Source organism: Astatotilapia calliptera, chromosome 9 (assembly GCF_964374335.1).
Source record: "Astatotilapia calliptera chromosome 9, fAstCal68.1, whole genome shotgun sequence".
Classification (NCBI taxonomy): domain Eukaryota; kingdom Metazoa; phylum Chordata; class Actinopteri; order Cichliformes; family Cichlidae; genus Astatotilapia; species Astatotilapia calliptera.
The window spans coordinates 9,197,355-9,219,729 of NC_137430.1; the positions used below are offsets into that span (position 1 = coordinate 9,197,355).

General features: G+C 44.2%; 1 protein-coding gene across 1 annotated transcript; it reads left to right on the forward strand.

Moving 5' to 3' along the window:
• The first annotated feature begins 16,273 nt into the window (after positions 1–16,273).
• Positions 16,274–22,050, forward strand: klf6a (Kruppel like factor 6a). The gene is made up of 4 exons (XM_026180023.2): positions 16,274–16,676; positions 18,263–18,836; positions 19,584–19,707; positions 20,242–22,050. Exons 1-4 carry the CDS (start codon positions 16,575–16,577, stop codon positions 20,291–20,293), a joined length of 852 nt encoding a protein of 283 aa, XP_026035808.1. The 5' UTR covers positions 16,274–16,574; the 3' UTR covers positions 20,294–22,050.
• The last annotated feature ends 325 nt before the right edge of the window (positions 22,051–22,375 follow it).

Here is a 22,375-nt window from a genome sequence, read left to right on the forward strand (position 1 = left end):
GGTGCTTTGGAGAGGTGTGTAACATCACCCGACTGTCAAAACACCTGGCGTGTTGCAACAAGCTGCTTTTCCATGTCTTCACATGGGGTTTCTATAGGATGCTGTTTAAAGCACTTGCAGCAATGACAGATGTCCGCTATGAAAACACCGGAGCTCTTTTATTACGATGAGTTTGTATGATCAGACTGATGCAGCAGTTTCACCATCTCAGGTGTAGCTTGCAGTAATGGCCAGGAGACTTTCTTCAGTTGTTGTTCTGCCAATTAAAGCAGCTCATCAGAGACTGTCGGTGGGACTGTTGTTAGTCTAATTAGTGGCCATAGGCTACGTTGGAGTCACAGTGCTCTGGCTATAGCATAAGCTTTTATATGAGCAAGTAATCACAAGTCCAGGCATAAATCCCCTCAAGAATGTTTCTTTACCTGGTAAACAGCAATGCAGGTCGTTTTATGGATCCTTAATGTTCTGATGCTCATCATTTTAGCACCTTTACGAATGTATTAGTACAAGGATTTAGGGGCTTAGGTTAAAGCCTCCCATCTTTTCAAAAAGGTGTTTTGCTGATGTTTGATCTTGACAGTGCAGAACGATGTGCTGGAAGGTGCTTTTTTCACATTTATCTGCTTAAGGGTAAATTCAAACAAGCTGAAATCTCAGTTATTAAATATAGACATACACAGATAAGGCATAACATTCCGATCACTGACAGGTGAAGTGAACAGCACAGTGATTCATCATGGCACCTGTTAGTGGGTGAGTGATATTATTGAGGAAGTGAACATTTTGTTCTCAAACTCGATGTGTTAGAAGCAGGAAAAAATGGGCAAGTGTAAGGATTTGAGAGAGTTTGACAAGGACCTAACTGTGATGGCTAAACGAATGACTGGGTAAGAGCGGCTCCAAAACTGCAGCTCTGGTGGACCGCTCCTGGTCTACAGTGGTCAGTATCTACCAAAAGTTAGTGCTTATTCTGATGGAGCGTTACCCTGACTGGTCTGCAAGGCTCCCTTATGCACGTGGGAACAAGCTACTGTAACTGAAAGATGTCAGAATACACAGGGTAGCACAGTTTGTTGAGCTGACCCCGTCCACCTCCAAAAGCACCAACAATGGGCATGTGAGCATCAGAACTGGACCACATTGCAATGAAGAAGGTGTCCTGGTCTGATGAATGACGTTTCCTTTTACATCTCATGTTTGGCCCAGTGTGCGTGTGCATCAGTTACCTGGAGAACACCTGAACCAGGATGCACTATGGGAAGAAGGCAAGCCGGGCAAAATTCTGATGCTTTGGATAATGTTCTCCTGGGAAACCTTGGGTCCTGTCATCCATGTGGATGTTACTTTGACACGTGTCACCTACCTAAACATTGTGGACGGCCATGTAACCCTGTCATGGAAACGGTACTCCCTAATGGCTGTGGCCTCTTTCAGCAGGATAATGCAACCTGCCTCAAAGCAAAAAAGGTTCAGGAATGGTTTGAAGAACACAAAACCGAGATTGAGGTGTTGGCTTGGCCTCCAAATTCCCCAGATCTCAATCCAATCAAGCATGTGTGGGATGTAGTAGACAAACAAGCCTCATCCATGGAGGCCCCGCATCACAAATAACCAGACTTTAAGGATCTGTTGCTAACATCTTGGTGCAGATACCACAGCACACCTCCAGGGGTCTAGTGGAGTCCATGCCTCAGGGTCAGGGCTGTTATAGTAGCAAAAGGGGACCAAGATAATATTAGGCAGGTGTCCATAATGTTGTGCATGATGTGTGTATTGTTGATTCGGATTATACATTCTAATTGCTTATTTGTCATTTCACTTCCAACTGTGCTCAAACAGTCATTCCAGAAATGAGTGCCGCTCACCTTGAACAGGACAGCCCTGTCCCAAGGATGTCATATGGTCAATCAGACAAGAGAAACACTCATCAAACCGAGAAACAGATGTGCTTTTAGTTATTAGAACTATGAGCAGCGCTCCTCATGGTAAAGAGATCCATTCTGCCAACAAAAATAGATTAGTAAAAGCAGCACATCATCTAAGCTGATGACAGGTTTCTGGGATTTCCCAGAAGTACAACTCCTGCCAAACAAGTAATCTGAGTGTTGGTAACCCTCATGCCCCCACAAAGCTTGTTTTCTTTAAATCTTAGTTTGGTTTAGTGGGCCTTTGACATCATATTCACACTGGACGGGGACTTTTTATTTTGTACTTCAGTCTCTTCAATGTCAGTGTCCGCTGAACGGTGTCTGAGCTGCTTGAATGAAACAGATGGACAAAAAGTCACAGGAGGCGGCAGTTACAAACAGTCATCATGGCACTGCAGCAGAGAAGGAGCAAAAAACGAGATGGCGCTGATAAATACCCAGGAATACCGCAATGCTATTGAGCCTGGGAACGAACTGTGTGATTAGAGACAAAAATGGGTTTTTGCCCAGTCTGAAAGGGGCTGAACTCACTTTAGGATCTTTAAAGTAGTATCATAGTAATCTTAACAACTTTCTGCTGTCAAATCAAACTTTTGCTGCATTCTGCAGACTTATGAATGGAATATGAAGCAAAGATTGAAATCCCATGTCCTTTTGTCCTTTCACCCATCCTCTCCTGGACAGCAGGTCCCATCAAACAGTGTCATCCCGCTTCACAGCGATGACAGGTCACCATTTGGCCAATGGATGTTTAACCAATCCCAAGACACCAGCTGGCACTCAAGCACACTTCACATTTCCCTCCAAAGTGAGCCTCCTGTTTTCCATCCGTGCTCCCGGGAACAGAGGGGAGGGCGGCGGTGGTGGCAGCAATTGAGGGCAGGAGCACTGAGAGGAGGAGGGGTGAGCTAACAGGCAAACACTAAAGGTTACCATCCACCATTTCACATCAAATATCAAGGACACCAGTAATTACCGCGTACAGCTGAGAGGTTCCGACACAGGCTGGGGTATCTCTTCTATCTGACCTTGCGTCCACGTGAACTGAAATGCTGGAAGGGTGACTACACGGAGAAACAAAATAAAACTAGGAAATGACACTCACTAATTGCAATACTCCCAAAGTGCAGTGTACGCTCATTACATGTCAGGATGTGTCCAGTTTTCCCATCTCTTTTCTCCCTGGATCTAATCCTATTGCCGCTGCGCAAACACAGCCTACAATCCTCACCTTTTTGTCAATGTCGGGAAGCATAACACAGCATCTCAATTGGTTTTAAATTTATTTTTAAGGGGTAGCTGTGTCAGGACACAGAGGAGCAAGAGCAGGGAAATAAATGGGAAATGAAGGTAAAAAAAAAACTCCTATTAACATCCCTCTGTTACTGAGTGTTCTCTGTGTGTGTGTAGCTGCAGAATGAACCAAGGGTGTCAGCCTGTGAATTTTTGCTTGCTGGCTTTGTGGGTGGGCACAGGGCCTGGGGTGCATGTGCTGGCTGGGCTAATGCAGAGTCAACCGGGAGAATTTGATCCCTGGTTTGGAAGGCCAGGCGTATTGTTAAATTCCCGGATTAGGCGGCTGTAAAGGGAGGGAACGCTAACTGTGGTGGTCAGCAGGCTCGGCTGGGATCAGCACGCTTATTGAGGCTGTTCTGAGTGGCCGTCACCACCCGATAGCCCGAGATGACACGATGCCCAGCCACGTCGCCCCCCTCACCACTAACCCACATATCACACCTACGTACAGAAAGTCCCAAATAACTGTGCTAAAATCTGCCGTGGCTGCTAATTAATTCTCACAATAGGTCAGCCAGCTGCTCGGTCATGTTGGACATGCTTTGACTGCACGTCTGGATTAGCTGACAGTTTGGAGCTGTGCGACAGGGAATAGTTCTTGTGTATTATCAGATGAAATTTAAAAGAAAAAAAAGAGCACGCTCTCTATGAATAAATCTTTCTGGAATATGTTTACAGCTAAAACAAGATGAGCTCACAATTTCGAATTCCAGAGGTTTCGAATGCACAGCTCTGAGCCAAGAATAGCCATGATGCAAAAGTGTGACTGCGCCACGCATGAGACATGTCTTACAATGAAAGCAAGAAGTGTGGAGTCTCCAGCCGACAATGATCAATTAGAAACTCGCTCAGGTACCGCGCATGCTGTCATGGCTTATTTGGGTGTTGTTGCCACTGCTGTTGTTTATTGAGCCTCAGCCATTAGGGTTTCTTGGGGAAGAGGTGGTGTTGAGCGTGCGTGCGTGTTAGTGTGTGTGTGTGTGTGTGTGTGAACCCCCCCACATCCTCTTGTTTTTCTCCTTAGGGAAGGCAAGCATGTCTCCAGTCATTACAGGCGGTGCGTTTGAGGTGAGCAGGGTGCTGTGTGTCTACGCTCGGCTCTTCAGTCATTTGAAAGCCACCCCTCCCGTCTGCCCGCCCGCTCCCCTGCTCAGTCTGGGTCTGTGTGTCGCGGTTGGGAGGCACTAGCTCGTGTCATTGCTCTCTGGGGCATTGCCCCTGCCCTGTTTGCCTGTCTGTTTACCTTTCGCTTAGTCTGCCATCTAGTCTCGTCCGTCTTCTTGTGTCACCTTGCTGCCGTGGCGTGGCAGGCCTGGCGGTGTCTGTCCTTTTAGCCAGGCTTCAAAATGACACTGGTTGGGAGATCATTGCAGAGACGCTTTCACACATTCTTTAATATTAACGACATGTTGTGCGCCTGCACATGTCAACATGTTTGTGCAGAGAAACGGCTGAGCGGCTTTCACACATGAATTTCAGACACTGTTGGAAGCATAGTGTCCGCGGTCGCTCTTTGTCACACAGCAAGGCTTGGCCAATCACAACTCATCGCTTTTTTTTAACGTGCGGGGTGACTGACACGAAGCGGTACATTTTGTCCCAAACCGTAATCTTTTACTTAACACAACAAAGTAGTTTTTAATAACTAAACTTAAACATCCATCCGTTTTCTTCTGATTATCCAATTCAAGGTCACAGGGCTTGAGCCATAGGGCGAGAGACACGTACAGGTCACCAATTGTTGAATTGCCACCAATGGTGCACACTGTACACATTTGGAAGACGTGTTAAAGAACACCTCACAAAATCTTTTAACAGCTCACCTTGTTTCCAGAAAGAGCCGCATTGGTAGAGCTAAGTAAACACTGTAATTGCTGATCATTTTGCCCCATAGACGAGGAGAACTGTCTCACATCAACATGCAGGTGAGTCTTGTTTAATGGCCTGCATAGACACACATCCAGTGCTGGAGGCTTCATGATCCCCTCATTAGAAATGAGCACAAGCACAAACGAGCACCAGTAACGTAGCATTATACTGACATCACAATGTTGCGTGACAGCTAAACGCGGGTTAAAGTGTGGTGTTCTCAAACGCAACTCCATCAGGTAGTGTTGAGAAAATTTCATGTGTGAAAACAGTTCAACTAAGTGCTCACAGAGCACTGACCATTAAAACAGGTTTATTTAGTTTTTAAAGAACTGCATGTTGTGCTCAGCAGGAGGCTTGAATGCTCTCAATATTTTGGTTTTAGGCTACCAGGGTGTCTATTCTCAGACTGTTTCGGGGACTCATTTTTTTCATAGTGTTTTGAAAAAGTACCCTTTTTTGCACACAGATAATCAGAATTAATATTTTTAAACAATCTATCAGAAATCATACCAACAATCTAAAGAAACAGCTGACAAAGAAAGTCATTGACATCTGTCAGAATGGAAAGTTTAAGGCTCTGGGACTCCACTGAACCACAGTCATAGCCATTATCCACCATGACTCATCCAGATGGTCACAAAACAACCCAGAACAGGAAGAAACATTTATTTTAACTGATTCATTCATCTATATATATATATATATATATATATATAGTGAGTGTGTAAATAAACACTTTATTTATAACAGTTAGATAAGATTAACGCATGCTGTCGTGTCTCTGTGCTAAATATGAAGCTAAGATCTGTTAGTAATTCACTGGCTTGATTGCTGAAGCTGACGTGATGTGCAGTTAGTCAGGTTTGCTTTAACTGCTGAGTAACTGTTAGCTGTAGCTTCACATTTAGCACAGAGACATGACAGATCACATGAATACCACATGAACAGGGAAAGTCGGCGAAATCTGAGATGCGACTTATCGAGTTGTTGATCTCATAACGATGTGACACGTTTTCCAAGAAGACGAACTATTTAAGTCTAAAGACGAAGTGGTTGTATTATTAGCTGCATATATGCTCAAAGCAGAAGTAAAACTATGCATAGTGGTAGCTGTAGCAGGCTATCTGTTAATAGTGTCAGCAGTGGTTCTAAGTATCAGTGGTGATAACAGTAGCTGGATTAGAGCTAGCTCATTACCTGCCTTCTCTATCTCTAAGAGACTACTTGCAGATTCAGTCGGGAACAAGTCAGGCGTCAGTCTGCATCAGCATCTGTTTGACAAGCAATTGAGGCCATTAGTATGTACAGTTTGTACTCGGTGTATTTGTTTATGTCAGTCTTACTCCCTGGAGCCGGTGGTGGTGTGATGGTATAATTCACCACTCCGCCTGCTTCCCGGAAACCGCTGCTTGGAACAACAAGTTTCATTGGAAAGCAGTCATGAGATATGAATGAGTCACTCTCAGCTGGGCAAAGGTATCTGCTGAAGAGAGAGGAGGAGGGGAGGAGTGAGAGAGACAGAATCTTGATGATTATCATCTGATTGCTTCAGCAACCAGATGATGACAGTGAGCAGAGTTGTTTTTATGGCAACCTTAATGATTATTTATTAAATCTGCCTTTCGCTGTCGCACCAAGCCTATTACACAGAGTCGCTGCATAGTTTGTTTTCCTCTTTCGGACACACTAGCTACAGCCGAATGACAAATTAAAGGAAAAAACCTGAACGTGCCTGTGGAGTGGAGGCTTTTTAACACCGCTGCTTTCTGTGGTGGGATGAAGCAGTTTAGTCACCGGTCATGCTCTGTGGTGTGTCTTATCAATGTTCAAATGTCACCTCCATCAAAAAACTCCAAATGGGGAAATATAAGTAAAAGAATGTGCAATAAAATTGAAGTGACATGTGCAAGCAAGACACGTTGAAGCATCTCTGCTGGGTTGTAGTGGTCCAACACTTCACTGAGACAGCTGATGTAGGTTTTTCCTTTAATTTGTCACCAGTATGTATGTTACCTCTAATTGGAACTGAAACCTACACTGTGTGGGTCACCATAGATCAAAGTGTTCACTCAAGCATTCACCTATTATGTAATCTTGGGAAAATGGCCTCAGAAAGGGGCTATCGTGGAAACGATTAGGCTAAAGAAAATTCACAATGGAGCCTGACAAAAGCCACGGCATAAAAGGTTATGAAGGGAAACAAGGGGTTTCAGGATAGGATTTCCTTTTGATAGGGAAAGAAAACAAGCAAAGTTAAGGGACAGAGAGAGGCTGACATAGGGGAGGAACTTGTAAAAGGAAATGCCGATGACACACAGATCAAATAAATGACATAACCGTTCAAAGTTCAGCAGCCTTCACTGGTAGGTGAGGTCATACTGGGTAGGATTTGTTAATTTGGCAACGACCAGCAGTTAGCAGCCGACTCCGTGTGTCCTAATGTACAGACAGGCGCTGAGTCGACAAAGCCTGTTTGGAGTCAACCTTTAAAAGTCACAACCTTAGTGAAAGGTGCAGCAGAGCTGATGTGTTTCCTATACAGCACGGACACCTAAAGTTCACACTCTGCATCAGCTGCTGCTGATCAGCTATCCTGACGAAAACGCAATTATGATAAAGCGCAGCTCACAATAAAGATTTTCCAAAGTTCATTGCTTACAGTGCCATAAACTTTGCTTGGATGAGTCTTACCCTGCACTTGGATTGATACAAGGAAGCAGGCTCTTAAAGGCTTACTCATACTGCAGTGCTCCTGCTGCTCCAAGTTTCACTTTAAATGGTTGTTTGTTACAACACAAACCAGGGGGGGAGGAAAAGTCCCACTTTGTTTGACCCAGTGGATGAAAACAAAGCCATTTCTCCACGTTTTTGCTTGTTTTGTTTCCTTTTCACTTCTGCCTTTATCGTAAAGTTTCATCCGAAACTCATTTGTGACCCAGATCTGTGACAGATCACAGATCAGGTGAGCACGATAAGCAAGCAGTGGAGTCACATTGTTCACAGCTGTGTGAGGACAAAGACCCCCTCGGCAGAAGACTGTATCCTAGGTCAGTGACTTATATTGAGATGTGAACTCAGCATAGGGCGGGAGGTGACTGTAAACGCAGATTTGGTAAAAGATGAGAAGGAAAAAAGGGTACAAAGCTCGTTATACTTATTGGATTTTTGGAATCAACTCAAAATGACATATTAAATCCACAATACAGTGTGAAACAGCTGCAGGCTGTGTAGTTCCCCTTCTCTATGTCAAATGGCTTTACCAAATAAGGAAGTTCCTCCCAAGTAACATGACGCCAGGTGAGTTGTGGCTTGAGGATTAAAGATTGACACAGGGATTAGTTTTGTGCATGGGGATAAAAGGAAGTCTAAGAATAGAAAAAGAGCGGTGGAGGCTAAAGACTGTATCTGCACAGACAGCGAAAACAAAAGAAGTTGAGACATTTTTTTATTCCCAGCTTGGCGAAATTTGTAACAACAGACTGTTTTACAAACGCGGTGCACTGGAGCAGATGTTGGTCTGCTTCGCCATAAGCAAACCCATCTCTGGAAATATCATAAAAATAATCCGCTTTTCCGAAACAACCCATTAACCTTTGTAATGAAAAAAAAAGCGGCGAGTGGCTATCGTTTATCCCAGTTTATACCGACAACCTGAATCGACCACGAGCCAAACCGTCCGAGATGTTGGTGGCTGTAATGTGCAGAAAATAAATGAGAACAGGCCTCGCAAAAGCGATGTTTAAGCAGATATTTAATTAAAGTAGCAAAACAACAGTCACTTCCACATGAGAGAGATTGTAGATTACAGATATCACGAAACTGTGAGTCACTGTGAGTGTTATTCATGCACGAGGAATTCGCTGGCCTGTTTTCTGCAACTGGGTGATAGTTGATCCTGTACAAGAAGCTGGGAATACCACATTCAGCTCACTGTGCTCACGGTCATGTTGACCTGATAACCCCCCCCACACACACACACAGCTAAACACTCTTCTTTCTCCTATCTCACACCCTAAAGTGTACAGTGAATGTACAGCCCAGCTTTCTAATCAGTGGGTTGGACCAGTGTTTATAAAGTGGCCAGCCCCCGAAAGAGCCAGAGAGTGCTGGTTCCCACAGAGGTTGGCAGAAAATAATAAAATGCTTAACATTCTTCCACCCCGTATAATGGTAGCAGCCTTTAGTGCAGTGTTGGCATCACTAGAGGGAAAAAAACAAGTTGCAGCCCCTGAATGCACCACCCCGTGTGAGACAATGACCATTGAACTGTCCCGCAGATTTTCCAGCACTTTTTAAGATCTACTGCTGAAATCGCTCCCCGTGTGACAGCGGCATTCAAACAAAGCGCTACTTGAAATCTTTGGCTGGCACAATATGTATTGGTAGAAGTGAATGAAGCTCAGCTTGTAGGGGGTATGTGTGGTCCTTTCACTGTTTGTTTTTTTCTATGTTCCAGAAATGTAGCTGGAGACTGTTTGTTTCATTTGAGCAGCGAGACTCCCGAGGGCTACGAGAGCATGTCTGTGAATCACAGAAACAGACTCACTGTTGCTACTCACTCGAGTGATAACCTTAAGGCTGTATGACACAGCCTCCACGGTCAGTGGTAATTTGCTGTTGTCAAAACACCCCCAGCATACGTAAGTTTATACGCTTCCAAACTCCTGCTACGTTACGGTCCTTTGTGATTTGACACGGACACTTTTTTGCTCTTTGCGAACGGATTTCAAGGCAGCACAGCAACCACGTGTTTAAAATCTCTCATTTATTGAGTCTTTTATTTCAATATTTTAATGATTTATGTTTAAAATAATATAACCTTAAGGTTTAAATGGTTTGGTTAATCCTCACATATTGCTTGCTTGTGAGCTGGGTATATGCAACACATAAAGACTAAGAATCTGCATGCTGAAGCGAGGCAACGCAATGGTAATTATTTCTAAAAATCTTGCTTCTTGGCATGGTAACACTTTAATTATGAAGTCTCCAAATTAACTTTAATTACAATCGTTAAAGGGACCAAAAAAAGTAAGTGAGACTGGATGAAAACAATAGTTTTTTCCCCATTTTGTAATTTTGTCACGCATGTCTATTCAGAGCTCTTATAATGTCTCTTATAATGTCTTGCTGTAAGATATTTATCACATTCACTGTGCAATTTTCACCATCTTACGTTTATGTGACTACATTTGTGGGTAACATTTGCTAACTAGCACTAAACACAGTCCAGAACTGACCCCACTTTTTCAGTTTTGTTGGTATTTAGTTATAAATGATTGGTCGTGCTGACTTTTGTGGCGCTGAAATAAATGTGATTGGAAAGTTGTCACAGTTTATCCCCACAGTGTCATGAATTTGGACCCAATTTCACGACATGTCTATCCAAGAATACTAATAAGGCCAGATTTACTAACACAATGCACGTCGCACTGTTTGGAAAACAGTTCAAATTTTGTGAATCACCCATAAAACTAAGAAAACCTAAGCAGATCTACAAAAGTAGCGATGCAATACAATGTCTGTGAGGTTCATCTTCTAGGAATTATGGCGCTCATTTACGTAAATGTGAATCTTTCACTGAGTGGAAACATTTTACTGAAAACTTTACCTAGAAAAGTTCAATGAATCTCCACAGACTGCAGGATATATTCTCCGGGGACCACGAGTAACCACAGAATGAGTGACATTGCCATACATGTTTGATTCTTGATGTTGTTTTTGTTTCTTTGGGGGTTTTTAATCCAAATGAACAAATATCAACAATAATTCAATTTTTTTTCAAATCTGAAAATAACTGGTTCCAGTATTTAGTTGGATGCGCCTGGTAGAATCAGGCAGCAGTGCTGCATAATATCTTGTTGTTCTCCCCTGAGAAATCTCACCCACTGACATAACAATGAATGAGCTGAAAAAAGAAAAACCTCATCAGCATCATTTCATTTTTCTGTTGAGTAAGAAATGTGGCAATAAAATTAAATAGAAGGTATAAATGGACAATAATGGCACCTTTCCTAAGGCCAAGACATTCTGAGGAACTGTTTTTGTCTTTAATTATGGCAGAGCTGTTGATTGCAAATTAGCCGCAGAGCTGAGCTCAGCATACTTAAATTGATGTACTTTAAAGGTCAGTGATGATAAATATGGAATTAAAATGCTCTATTGCGTGTGTATAAAGACACAAACTAAAAATAAAAATCTCAAACGCTCGGGATGACCAACCCAGGCCTGCTTACCAAAAACAAAGAAAGATCTATTTTGCCCTCTGAGTGCAGCTTTGATCGGGGACGACCCTCCATCGTACTGGAGGTGGACGATATTGATTTCCACCCCAGTATATCAGCAAACTGATATATCAGCCTGTTCTGAATGCGAGCACACAAAGCAATTCACGACCCTCTATCGCCAAACATCACATGAGCATTGTGACTGATTGCTGTGTCTCATGTCCGCTCAGCTAAAACACACACATCCACGCACTCATGGGGCCCACTCTTCATCCTCAAGGTCAAGAGCTGCTGGGGGGCCAGGGGCTCCTCACTGACGACCTGATGGGGTTGACACCGCATGACCCATTGTGCGCACGTGTTGATCTGTCCCAAGCGTTGCCTGACAGCTGCACGTAAGGCAGGCGTCGCCCTAAACCATCAATGCATTTCAATGAGAGGATCTCAACATGTCTGTGTGTGTGTGTGTGTGTGTGTGTGTGTGTGTGTGTGTGTGTGTGTGTGTGTGTGTGTGTGTGTGTGTGTGTGTGTGTGTGTGTGTGTGGCAGGAGGGGGCAGGCAATGTAGCAAGCAGGGGACTGCAACAACACTAAACACATTTGCAGGCTGGACGAGCCTCAGCCACGTGGAGTGTGTAATCCAAAACCAGGCCAATGATTATCTCCCCCTCCCCACACGAGCACTGACTCAATTCTGATTTATGATTCGAATGAATATCGATTTTCCAGGAGCTCTCCCCCCCCCCCCCCCCCAATTCCTTCTCTCTTTCCTTCCATTTCTCCTTTTAGCAAAAGAGTGAATGATGTATGTACATTGATTTCCAATCAGTTATTTTTATTCTCATTTTATTTAAGCTTGGACAAATTTTCAGTGGCCCCAGAGGAGAGCAATGCATCTCTATCAATAGCTCTGTGCCTCATTACTAACTGGCCTTCTGATTGTAAGCAGGAAAATAATGAGTTTATTTCTCGAGTCAGCCACGTCTGCTCCAAGATGCCGCGGACACAAATTTGTTACCCAACAGCGTTTGACACTGACACTTAAAGTAAATTATAACATCAGCTCATTTATCTTGTTTATCTGTTGTATATAAATGTCTAGTGTGTTTGCATGTGGAGCTAAAGAAAAGGCTACTATTGGTAGTTCATTTTCTAAAATTCATTATTCTGCAGGTAGTTTAACTGTAATTGTGTCATTGGTGCTGTGGCTTTAACTTTACACACAAGAGGTGTGTTTGTGTATTGCTCATAAATTTAACTTCTCATTTGGTCATTTGCCCGATCACATTCCATTCAGTTTGATTTATATAGCACCAAATCACAACTGCAGTCACCTCAAGGCGCTTTATATATTGTAAGGTAAAAACTCTACAATAAAACCGGACCAATCAAATGTCCCGCTTTAGGCAAGCACTTGGCGACAGCGGGAAGGAAAAATTCCCTTTTAACAGGAAGAAACATCCAGACGTGACAAGCTGGGATCGAAGGGAAGGAGACAGGACAAAGGACACACTGTGGAAGACAGACAGAGATTAATAATAACTAATGATTAAATATAGAGTGGTGTATAAACACATGTGAATGAAAAAAGGTGCGTGAAGAAGAAACACTTCACATCATGGGAAGCCCTTAGTTTGCAGCCTAGGCCTATTGCGGTGTAACTATGGGAGGATTCAGGGTCTAAACCCTTTCAGCCCAACTGTAAGCTTTTTTACAGTAGAGAGGGTGTCTGGTTCCTGGATCCAAAGTGGGAGCGGGCCTGAAAGCTCCCAATCTACTTTATATATAATTCACACATAAAGTGATTTTCTCATTTCATACTTTTTTGTAGCTGGTTGGACATTCCAGGTGTTCATTGCAAAGGCAACACACGAATGGATTCACCATCATCAGCTCCCATTGGTAAATGCTTCAATTACTCGTCTCGAAGCTTTCTTGTGATTGGCCCACTTTGTGCCAAAAATGACTGCTTCACCTGTCAAAGACACAAGTCATGTCCCTTAAAAAAATAAATCTATCACTCTTTAAAATTGTACATTGTGTCACATTAAACTGGAACAAAACGTAATATCATTGCTGCATTGATTGCAGCTTAAAAAAGGCAGTGAAGAACTGCCTCGTATTCTTTGTCATTTCCAGCAGGGAGCAACTCCTTGGTTTCATAGTCGTGTGGTTGTGCAGAAATCTGAGGGAAAACAACCGTTTGGCTCACTTGCTCTGAGTTTATGAAACACAACCAACATGTTCAACTCGAGGCTTCCGGCTGGGACTTCTCTAAGCAGTGGCCGATGTCATGTTGGCCACATCTGACTTTTGTATACAGTCTGTGGCTGCAACTAATAAAAATGTTCATGTTTGGCTGTTCTTGATATCATACCCAATTTATCGGTTAATCCTCAGTCTATAAATAGTTAAATGTCCATCACAAGGCAAAAGTGACATCATTAGATGTTTTGTAAGAACTAAGCATCAAACTTTTTAGACGTAATCTATGTTAATCAGATACTCACGTCCAGTCATAACTTACAGGAAGCTGATAAAAAAAACTGGAGATCAGCCTAATCTCTCTTCCCAAACCCACTTTTAAAACACATCAGTAGGTCTCCACTGCACCCAGGATATTCAGAAAACCCCATAGAACAACTCACTGATTGGGTTGACAATGATTCATTGAAATGGGTCATCCTGTAATTGCTCTTTCCTGTGGCTACTGGCTGGGCTGGGATTACATAACGATGATAAAGCTCCGGACCTGGCCTTCTGAGATAAAAGCTGCCATGCAGGACCCCGTGCATTCTCTAAATGCTTCATCTAAGAGGTCTTCTGAAGGAAGTGATTACTGCGGAGCTGCCCACTATTGCTCCGACGGGACCCGGCGGTGTACTCTGTTATTCATCAAACGGTGTAAGCTCTGGCAACTTCGGAAATGCGTGAATAATGAAGCCGGGCATATTATTGTACGATGATAAGCCGCACATTCTGTTACATTTCACTCGGTGACAAAAGAAGTTTTAAAAGCTCTTATAGAATGGACATGTCTGCTGAGTCCTGGAGGGGCCACAATGAATAGCCCCATTAGTAACATCAAAGCAGAGTGGAATTCTTTTGCAGGGCTACTGAGGCCAGCTCCAGGCTTCACAAGACATCCCATTGCCATATGACCAAATCAGATGCTCTGGGTGACCAACGTGACCTCACAGCTGAGAGCAGCACAAAGGGCGCTCAGTTGTCTATTCGGGCCAGCGACAGAAAAATAGTGCCACTTAGAACACAATGCAAGTCCTGTGTTGTGGTGTTGTTTATCTCATGAGGACCAGCTGTGCCAGGCTGTGCAGCAACTCAGTGCTGTGAACTTATGCAATAGCTGCAGGAAGGAGATGCCTCTGTGGCACGCGAGTAATTCTCCAAAGAGGAAATGATAAGAATAAAGCTGGGTGACGTAGAGCAATGGCCAGATATGTGATGGAATGCTACTGGAATGAAACGTCATCCGCGAGATGACAGGAAGGAATTTTGTGTTGGTGTAAACTGTCACGTTTCTCCTTTGATAAACACAACTATGCGTACTGTTAGAGTCTGCCTACACTAAAGTATAGGTATGTGAAAAGAAACATCCAGGCTATGAAAAATGTTAGTCTTGTCTGATAGTGTTGACTGTCATGCCCTTTTTAATTTTTTTTATAGCCTATAGCACATTTAAACAACAGAAGCTGACCCAAAGACAGGCACATTTAAATTTTAAGTCTCAAGTAAAAGAAAAAAAAAGTTTACAAAGACACAAAAAGTTTGCTTTCATCTTAACTAATTACTGTGGAAGTAAAAATCGTGGTGACTTAGAGTCATTAAGATGCATTCAGAATTCATCGTATAAATCATGACGCACTCCTCTCCCCTACAAAAGCTGCCTTTATAAGGTGAAAGTATCGGTATCGGCAATACTTGGGGCATATCAAAATGTGCAGTATGGCACAGCACTAGTACTTCTCACTTCTCATATTAAAACAAAAGATGAAGACAAGTAGTGGAACTATTCTAAAAGTGTGTTTTCCTCACTTCCTGCCTACACAAACACGGGCACAGCAGTGCAAAGCTAGGCTCAAAGATTTGGTTAAATTCCCGCCTAAACATGGTCTAGAATGATCTTGGGAATAATTGAGTGTTAATTTATACAGGATTTTCTCCATGTATCATAATAATTAAATTGGGGTAAAACAAACTCTTTAACTTTGGGGAACTACTGTTGAATATTAATTCTGCGTTGTGCTCTTTTAAGTGCAAATTAGGGTTTAAAAAGATACTTTAAAAAAAAACCCAGTAAGGGCTGCACTTGTCAAACCTCAACCACAGAGTGCAACTTTGATCTTCCTTCAGTAAATCAGCGATAAAGCAGAAGTCTACATGAATGTAGTCATAGAGGAGAACTGAGGACTAATGTTTCCTCTAATGACAGCGTGTGTCGTGATAACATAATATCCTGCCATCCATTAGTCACCGTGTCCCAAGACACGTCTTCACCGAGTGGAACTTTCAATGGCTCTTGTCAACACAAGCACTTCGCCACAGTTACGGCCTTGAAGACAACCCCCTTCAAACAACACTGTTGCAACTGCTACTTGTGACAAAAGTTGCACACATGTACACAAGAGGTTTCGCCACAGAAGAGAAACAGTTTCGGCTCACATGCGCTGTCTGTGGCGAAACACCGTCGACAGAAAAAAGACTACGGCGAAAAGAGCCCGTCGCTGGTTATATATATGTGGCTATAAATACCAGCCAATCAGAGACGAGCCACTGAGAGTTAAACGAACCACTTAAAAGCGGAGATGAGTTAGCGGACCGACGCGATTGGTCGGCTGTGATATCATTCGCGGGCCCTTGCTCTTCTCGTCGCTGATTGGTGGAAAGGGAGGCGGGCGTAACTGATGACGACGAGGGGGCGGCAGAGGAGAAGAGGGAAGGAGGGGAGGGGGCATCGAGGTTTGAAGAGGGAAGTTTGCAGAGCGCAGTTGTTCCCCATCCAGTGTGGTGCAGTGTTTGCAAATACCTTGAACGAGAGCGAGAGAAGAAGGAAAGGGGGGGATTGACTGGCTGACTGACGCGCGGAGTCTTCTTCTGGTGCTGCTGCTGAGTACAAGTCGTTTGCATCGCGGAGGGATCGCTGCTGTGTCTTTCACTGGGTTTTCTACCTGAGAAAAATATATTTAAGTGCAGCTAAAACAAATTTAAATAATAAAAAATCACAAGCTCGGGGAAAAATGGATGTTCTACCCATGTGCAGCATCTTTCAAGAACTTCAAATAGTTCACGACACGGGCTATTTCTCAGCCTTACCGTCACTGGAGGAGTACTGGCAGCAGGTGAATATAAGTTAATGTATCCGCTAGCAGCTCTTTTTTTCCACTACTAAGTCTCAATTTGAGCCTGTAAGGCAAAGCGGAACTGAGCAGATTTCATGCTCTTCTTGCTGTAACACATGACACGGCGGACAACTTCAAATGTATTTATATGTACTATGTCCGTGTATGTACGCTGATAACGGTTGTACAAAAACAGGCTCCCGCTGCTTAGATGGATCCCGTTTCATTTTCTGTTTGGTTCTGAAGTTTGTGGCCGGCTGAAGTGGATCAGTGTGTCAGTCTGACAGCTGGAGTCCGAGATGAATGGGGAGAGAGTAACTCGAGCAGAATCGGCGTGCTGCTGCTTCACTGCCACTGCTCTGTTTGGAGCACGGCTTCTGCTTGTTTTTCGGCCGATGCTTTCAGGGCACTGGGGTGCTTCTGTCAACTGCTGACACATGCTGGCGAATGACAGCGGTTGTGGGAAGGAAGTGCAGTTTGAAATCAGCATGAGAGTAGAGGATGTCGTTGTCGGTGCTTTTCAAATCACAAAGTTATAAGTCTGTTGTGGGATCTGCGTTATACGTCTCTGTGCTTCAGAGCATTTGCTTTCCTTTACGAAGCAGATGTTTGTATCATTCTTGGGATTTGAATGGGCTCCACGGCATAACGATATCAAAATGTCAAGCCTCGGCCAATTACTCCTCCTCCTCGCATGAGTAGACACCAGCACAGCTGGAAAAATGTAGTGTAAAAGCTGCAGAGGCCTAGAGGAGAATATTTATAAAAGCTGCTGTCTCAGAACTCTTCTTCTAATGACCCCCCTCCTCCTTTTTTGCTTTTTAACTTTAAGGGCCCTGTAGAAGTTAGTAAATTTAGAGTCAGTGAATCTTTTCACAGCTGGGGCTTGGAGGGGCTGACAGTGAGGGGAAGGACTGATTGCATGACAGCGGTCCTGCATGAGGACAAGCAGCTGAAATGTTGGAGGGGGAAGTTGAGCGGCTTCCTTAAAAGGACTCTATATTTGTTGAGTGAGTCATTGTGGAGTGCTGAAATGACACTGCACGTTTGGCTGCAGGAGAGCTCAGAGCTGAGGCTGCTCAATGAACTCCATGTGGTCGCGTCGTGTTATGATGCCCAATCAGCGGTGGAGGGGGCTGAGCTGAGCAAAGGAGACACATGATTAGTGACGCCGGCATCAGGAAATGCAAATAATGGCGGTTTCTAGAAGCATGTGTCTTTATTTTTTCCCCAAATTGGCCATCAAAAGTTTAAAGTTTTGAAAATCGGGGCTTAGCTTTTAAGACGTATATCAGCGTGCGTCATGTGATACAAAGAAGCAGCAAATATTGGTTGTTTTTTCTTTAATTTTCCTTCCATTGCTTAATCAGTGCAGCCTCATTACTGCACATGCAGAAATAGCAGAAATTTGCTGGTTTCCCGCTGTAAGCGTTTAGCAAATATTCCACCAGCCAAAAGCATACTGGGGATGTGCGCATGCATGATTTAAAAGGATTTCCCCTCTCGCAGAAGCATTTTGCTGCTATGAGTGAATGTGCTGTGACTCATCTGTTCTTACTGTGTCTTTTTCTTTTGCATTCATCCAGACATGCTTGGAGCTGGAGCGCTACCTGCAGAGCGAGCCTTACGTCTCCACATCCGACCTCAAGTTCGACAGCCAAGAGGACCTCTGGAGCAAGCTGATCTTGGCCTGCGGGGATAAGGCCAAGGCCGAGTCTGACCCAAAGGCCCACGAGGAGGACAATCAGGACAGCCAAATCTTGGAAACCAACAGTGTGAATTCAGACGCCAGCAGCGAGGCTTCAGACAGTTCTGAGGAGCTCTCGCCCACTCACAGCTTTACCTCCAACCCTCTGGGCTCTGTCTTGGTTGGCTCTGGACCTTTTAGCCCCTCTGTCATTAGCACACCTCCATCCTCTCCCGAGGCCAACTCGGAGGCCAGCGGCGCGATGAGCAGCTGGGTGAGCACGCACGCCGAGTTGCACTTGCCGGTCAAAATCAGGAGCGGCGGCGTGGCAAAGAGCTCGGAAAAGACGGGACTTGCCTGCGGAGACGCATCTCCGGACGGCAGGAGGCGTGTGCACAGGTGCCATTTCAATGGGTGTCGCAAGGTTTACACAAAGAGCTCCCACCTAAAAGCACACCAGCGCACACACACAGGTGAGTCCCGGCTCTATCTGCCCCAGAGTAAAAACAGAAAAGGGGGATACAAGGAAAGACAGTACTTTCTTTAAAAAAATAAAATCTCAGATTTTATTGAGTCGATGCCAGGAGTGCTGTTAATTCAGTCTTCCACCTTAATGGCATCGTCTGCCCATTGTGTCATGTAATTAAAGGTCCACAGTGCATGATGTCCTCAGCTGGAGCGCTGAGTATTAGCTCTGCATGGCTGGATAGCTAAACTGTGACCTAATCTATCTGGAATGTGACTGACTGAGCCAGAGAGAGAGCGAGGAGAGGGGGGGGTTTACAAGGGGGAGGGGTTGTACGTAGGAGATAAAAGGACTTCAAAACAGATTGGGTTTCACCATGGGAAAGGGGAGACTGGCTGAGGAGCCGGGGGGACTGAACTGGGAGGTGCTTTGACTGGTCATTCCAATGTCCCTTGTGTTTGATCAGCAGTGTGAAATTGCACTTGCGGCTTCTTCTTTTTTTCCCCTCCCTCTGTTTTGCATTTTAAATATCCCACACATTCAGCCACACTGCAGCACTGTTGACATTCTTGGCATGTTTCGAGCTGCATGCACGCAGAGCCTGTGAGCCAACAGGTTCAGTGGTATCCCAGGTTTCAGACAGCTTTGTCAGTCCGTCTTCCTGATTGATTTGAATGAACGAAACAAGCATGTCATCACACCAGGAGGAAATGTTAGCGCGGGTTTTAACCAGTCTTCTTGTTTGCTCCCGCAGGTGAGAAACCATACAGGTGTTCGTGGGAGGGCTGCGAGTGGCGTTTTGCACGAAGCGACGAGCTGACCAGACACTTCAGGAAGCACACCGGGGCAAAGCCATTTAAATGCAGTCACTGTGACAGGTAAGCTGGGCTGTTTATCTCTGAGCATCGTCACCGCGCTTCTGATAAGACTGCTTTTGTTCTCATGGGATCTGATTTTTAATTTATTATTTTCACTTCCCATGCATCATCCTAGCAGTGATGCTTGTCTTTAGACTGAAAGCACATTCATGTAGCCCAAAAAACTAGTACTCGACTAATGAATAGATCGCTCTGATATATCGGGTAATGCTAACTCAGTATACACATGTTGATATTTTTGGCCAGTTTGTCTAGTAAAAATGTGACATAGCATATTTCAGGCCCAACAGAAGCTTATGAGTCAGATGTCAAGATTGCTTGTCTGCGTTGATGTTTGGACTCTAATTTTTAGAGTCTTTGACACAAAAATCAGGAAAAGCCAGGCTGCAGGAAAAATGAAGCAACTGGCTTCTTCATATTACGAATTTCTCAGTTTAGGTCTGCAGATTGCAACGACTATCTTCATGCCCTACAGCGTGCCTCATCCAGCATCTTACTGACTTTCTCTCTCGCCTCCCCCCAATCTATCCACAGATGTTTCTCCAGGTCTGACCATCTGGCTCTTCACATGAAGAGGCACATCTAGAGCGGGGTGAGCGCCGAGCGACGCCACAAAGTGGGGGGAAAAAAAAGTTTTGAAAAGGGGAGAGGAAGGAAAAAAAAATGTAAACAAACGCCGCCTCCCGACCAGTCTCTTGGTTGAACTGTCCCAGAGCAGGGTGGCGGGAGAGTGTTCCAGCCAAAGCATGCCGTTTTGCACCATACTGAAACCCAGTGCCTCCGGGACCTCTCTTCGGAGAAAGGCGCTCTGAAGGTCGTCTGTTGCAACAAGAGGACAAAATCATGGATGGGCAAGTTTTTTTTTGTCGGTTTTTTTCTTTTTGTTTTTTTTTGGATTGAGAAGGACTTAAAACACACACAGACACACACAAAAAGACAAAACTAAACAAAAAAAACAGAAGAAATAAAAAGAAAAGACAATTAAAGAGTGAATGATTTGTACGTATGGTGCATGATGTTTTGGGGACATCTCCCAGACAGCAGATACACTGGTACTTTACTAAACTGTCTGAGGCAAGCATGTGTGCACTGTGAATGTCTGTGATTGGCTACCGGACCCCCCTCCTCCCCATCTGGAAGAGAGAGGAGAGGAAGAGGAGAATTTTGGGGGGTAGAAGATATGGGATTGGCGGATGGGCTGGTACCGATGTTGCTGTGGACTGAGCATTCTGGGAGAAGCATTCCGCTTGTGTTTCCCTGGTGGCGGTGTGAGGATGAGGCAGGGAGGAAGCTCCTGCCTGCCTGCCTGCCTTGTGTGGTAACCAGACTTGGGTGAGGGAGGGGGGGCCCCCCTGCTTCTCTGAAGCTAGCGAGGCCTTGGGTTTGACCAGAGCCAGTGACAAAGAGAGAGAGAGAGGTGCTGACATGTCACCTTCTGGTCTGTGTAACCTAGGGACCAAAACACCCCCCTACACCCCTCCCCTCTCTTGGTCACTGTATGACAGGAGCTTTTTTTGGTGTTTTTGGTGCAGCTACTAAATGTGCAATGTGTTATGTAGCCTGGTTTATTATTTTTTTACAAGCTACAAAGCTCATTTGTAGTCCAATTGTATAAGCTGTGTGCTTAGAGGTATAACACAACTATACTATAACTTCAGTATCATAGACAGGTGTTGCATGGTTCTAGGGTTTCTTCATTTCCTGTTTCCACTGTAATCAGGACTCCAGATAGTTTCAATAAAAGTGCAGCTAAACGGCAAACAGTTAAATGTTACAATATTGTACATAAAGCCTTGACGATTTCCTCTTTTTTTTTTTTTTTTTTTTTTTAATATATATTTTAACACTTAAATCCATTGCCTTCATTCTGGTTTGTCAGATCACCCCTGCTTGCTAACATTCTCATTCATTCTTTGCCTTGAGGAGTCATTTTGGATTTTTTTGTACTTTCTTTCCAATAATGCACTGTTGACCTTTTAATGGTGCCTTATGCAAGTGACTCGGCCCTCTGGGGTAGCCGTGGTTTTGCTCCCTTTGGGGTGTCACATTTGTTGTCTGGGTGATTTGCGAAAAGCTTAATCAAGGCTCAATTACAAATGAAATTGCACCTACTTTGTGTTTAAACTAGTTTTTTCTGGCAGTTAATTTGTTGTTTAAATGTAAATGTTCACAAAAGTACCTTTTCTGAGTCAACTGCCTTTTTTTTCCCCGTCTCTTTTTGAGTCGGAGCACCAGTTTAGTCGATGTAAATGCCATTAATTTAAGTTTGAACTTGTACATAGGACAAATGCTGTATGTTTAGAGCACTTAAATTCATTTATTAAAGATGTTAACTACTGTGTAGTATGTACTGAAGTCCATCACACACAGTGCTGCTCCTCTCATTCACCGGTGTCCTTCCCCACCCCACCCCGGTTTGACCACCCCCCTTTCCTTGTCCCTGCATCCCTTCGAGTGGGACTGAAGGGGGGAAAAAAGCTAAAGATTTATTGTAATTAACAGGCTGCAGTCGGACAGGCCTCGCCTTGTACCGCCTCACAGTAATGAATTGCTAAAGGCTTTGTTGGCATGGAATCTGTCACAGACTGCTGACTGTGTAGGTTGGTTATTGACCTGTCTGGAGAGCTTTGTTTTAGCCAAGCTGCAACAGTATTATGAAAACCACAGG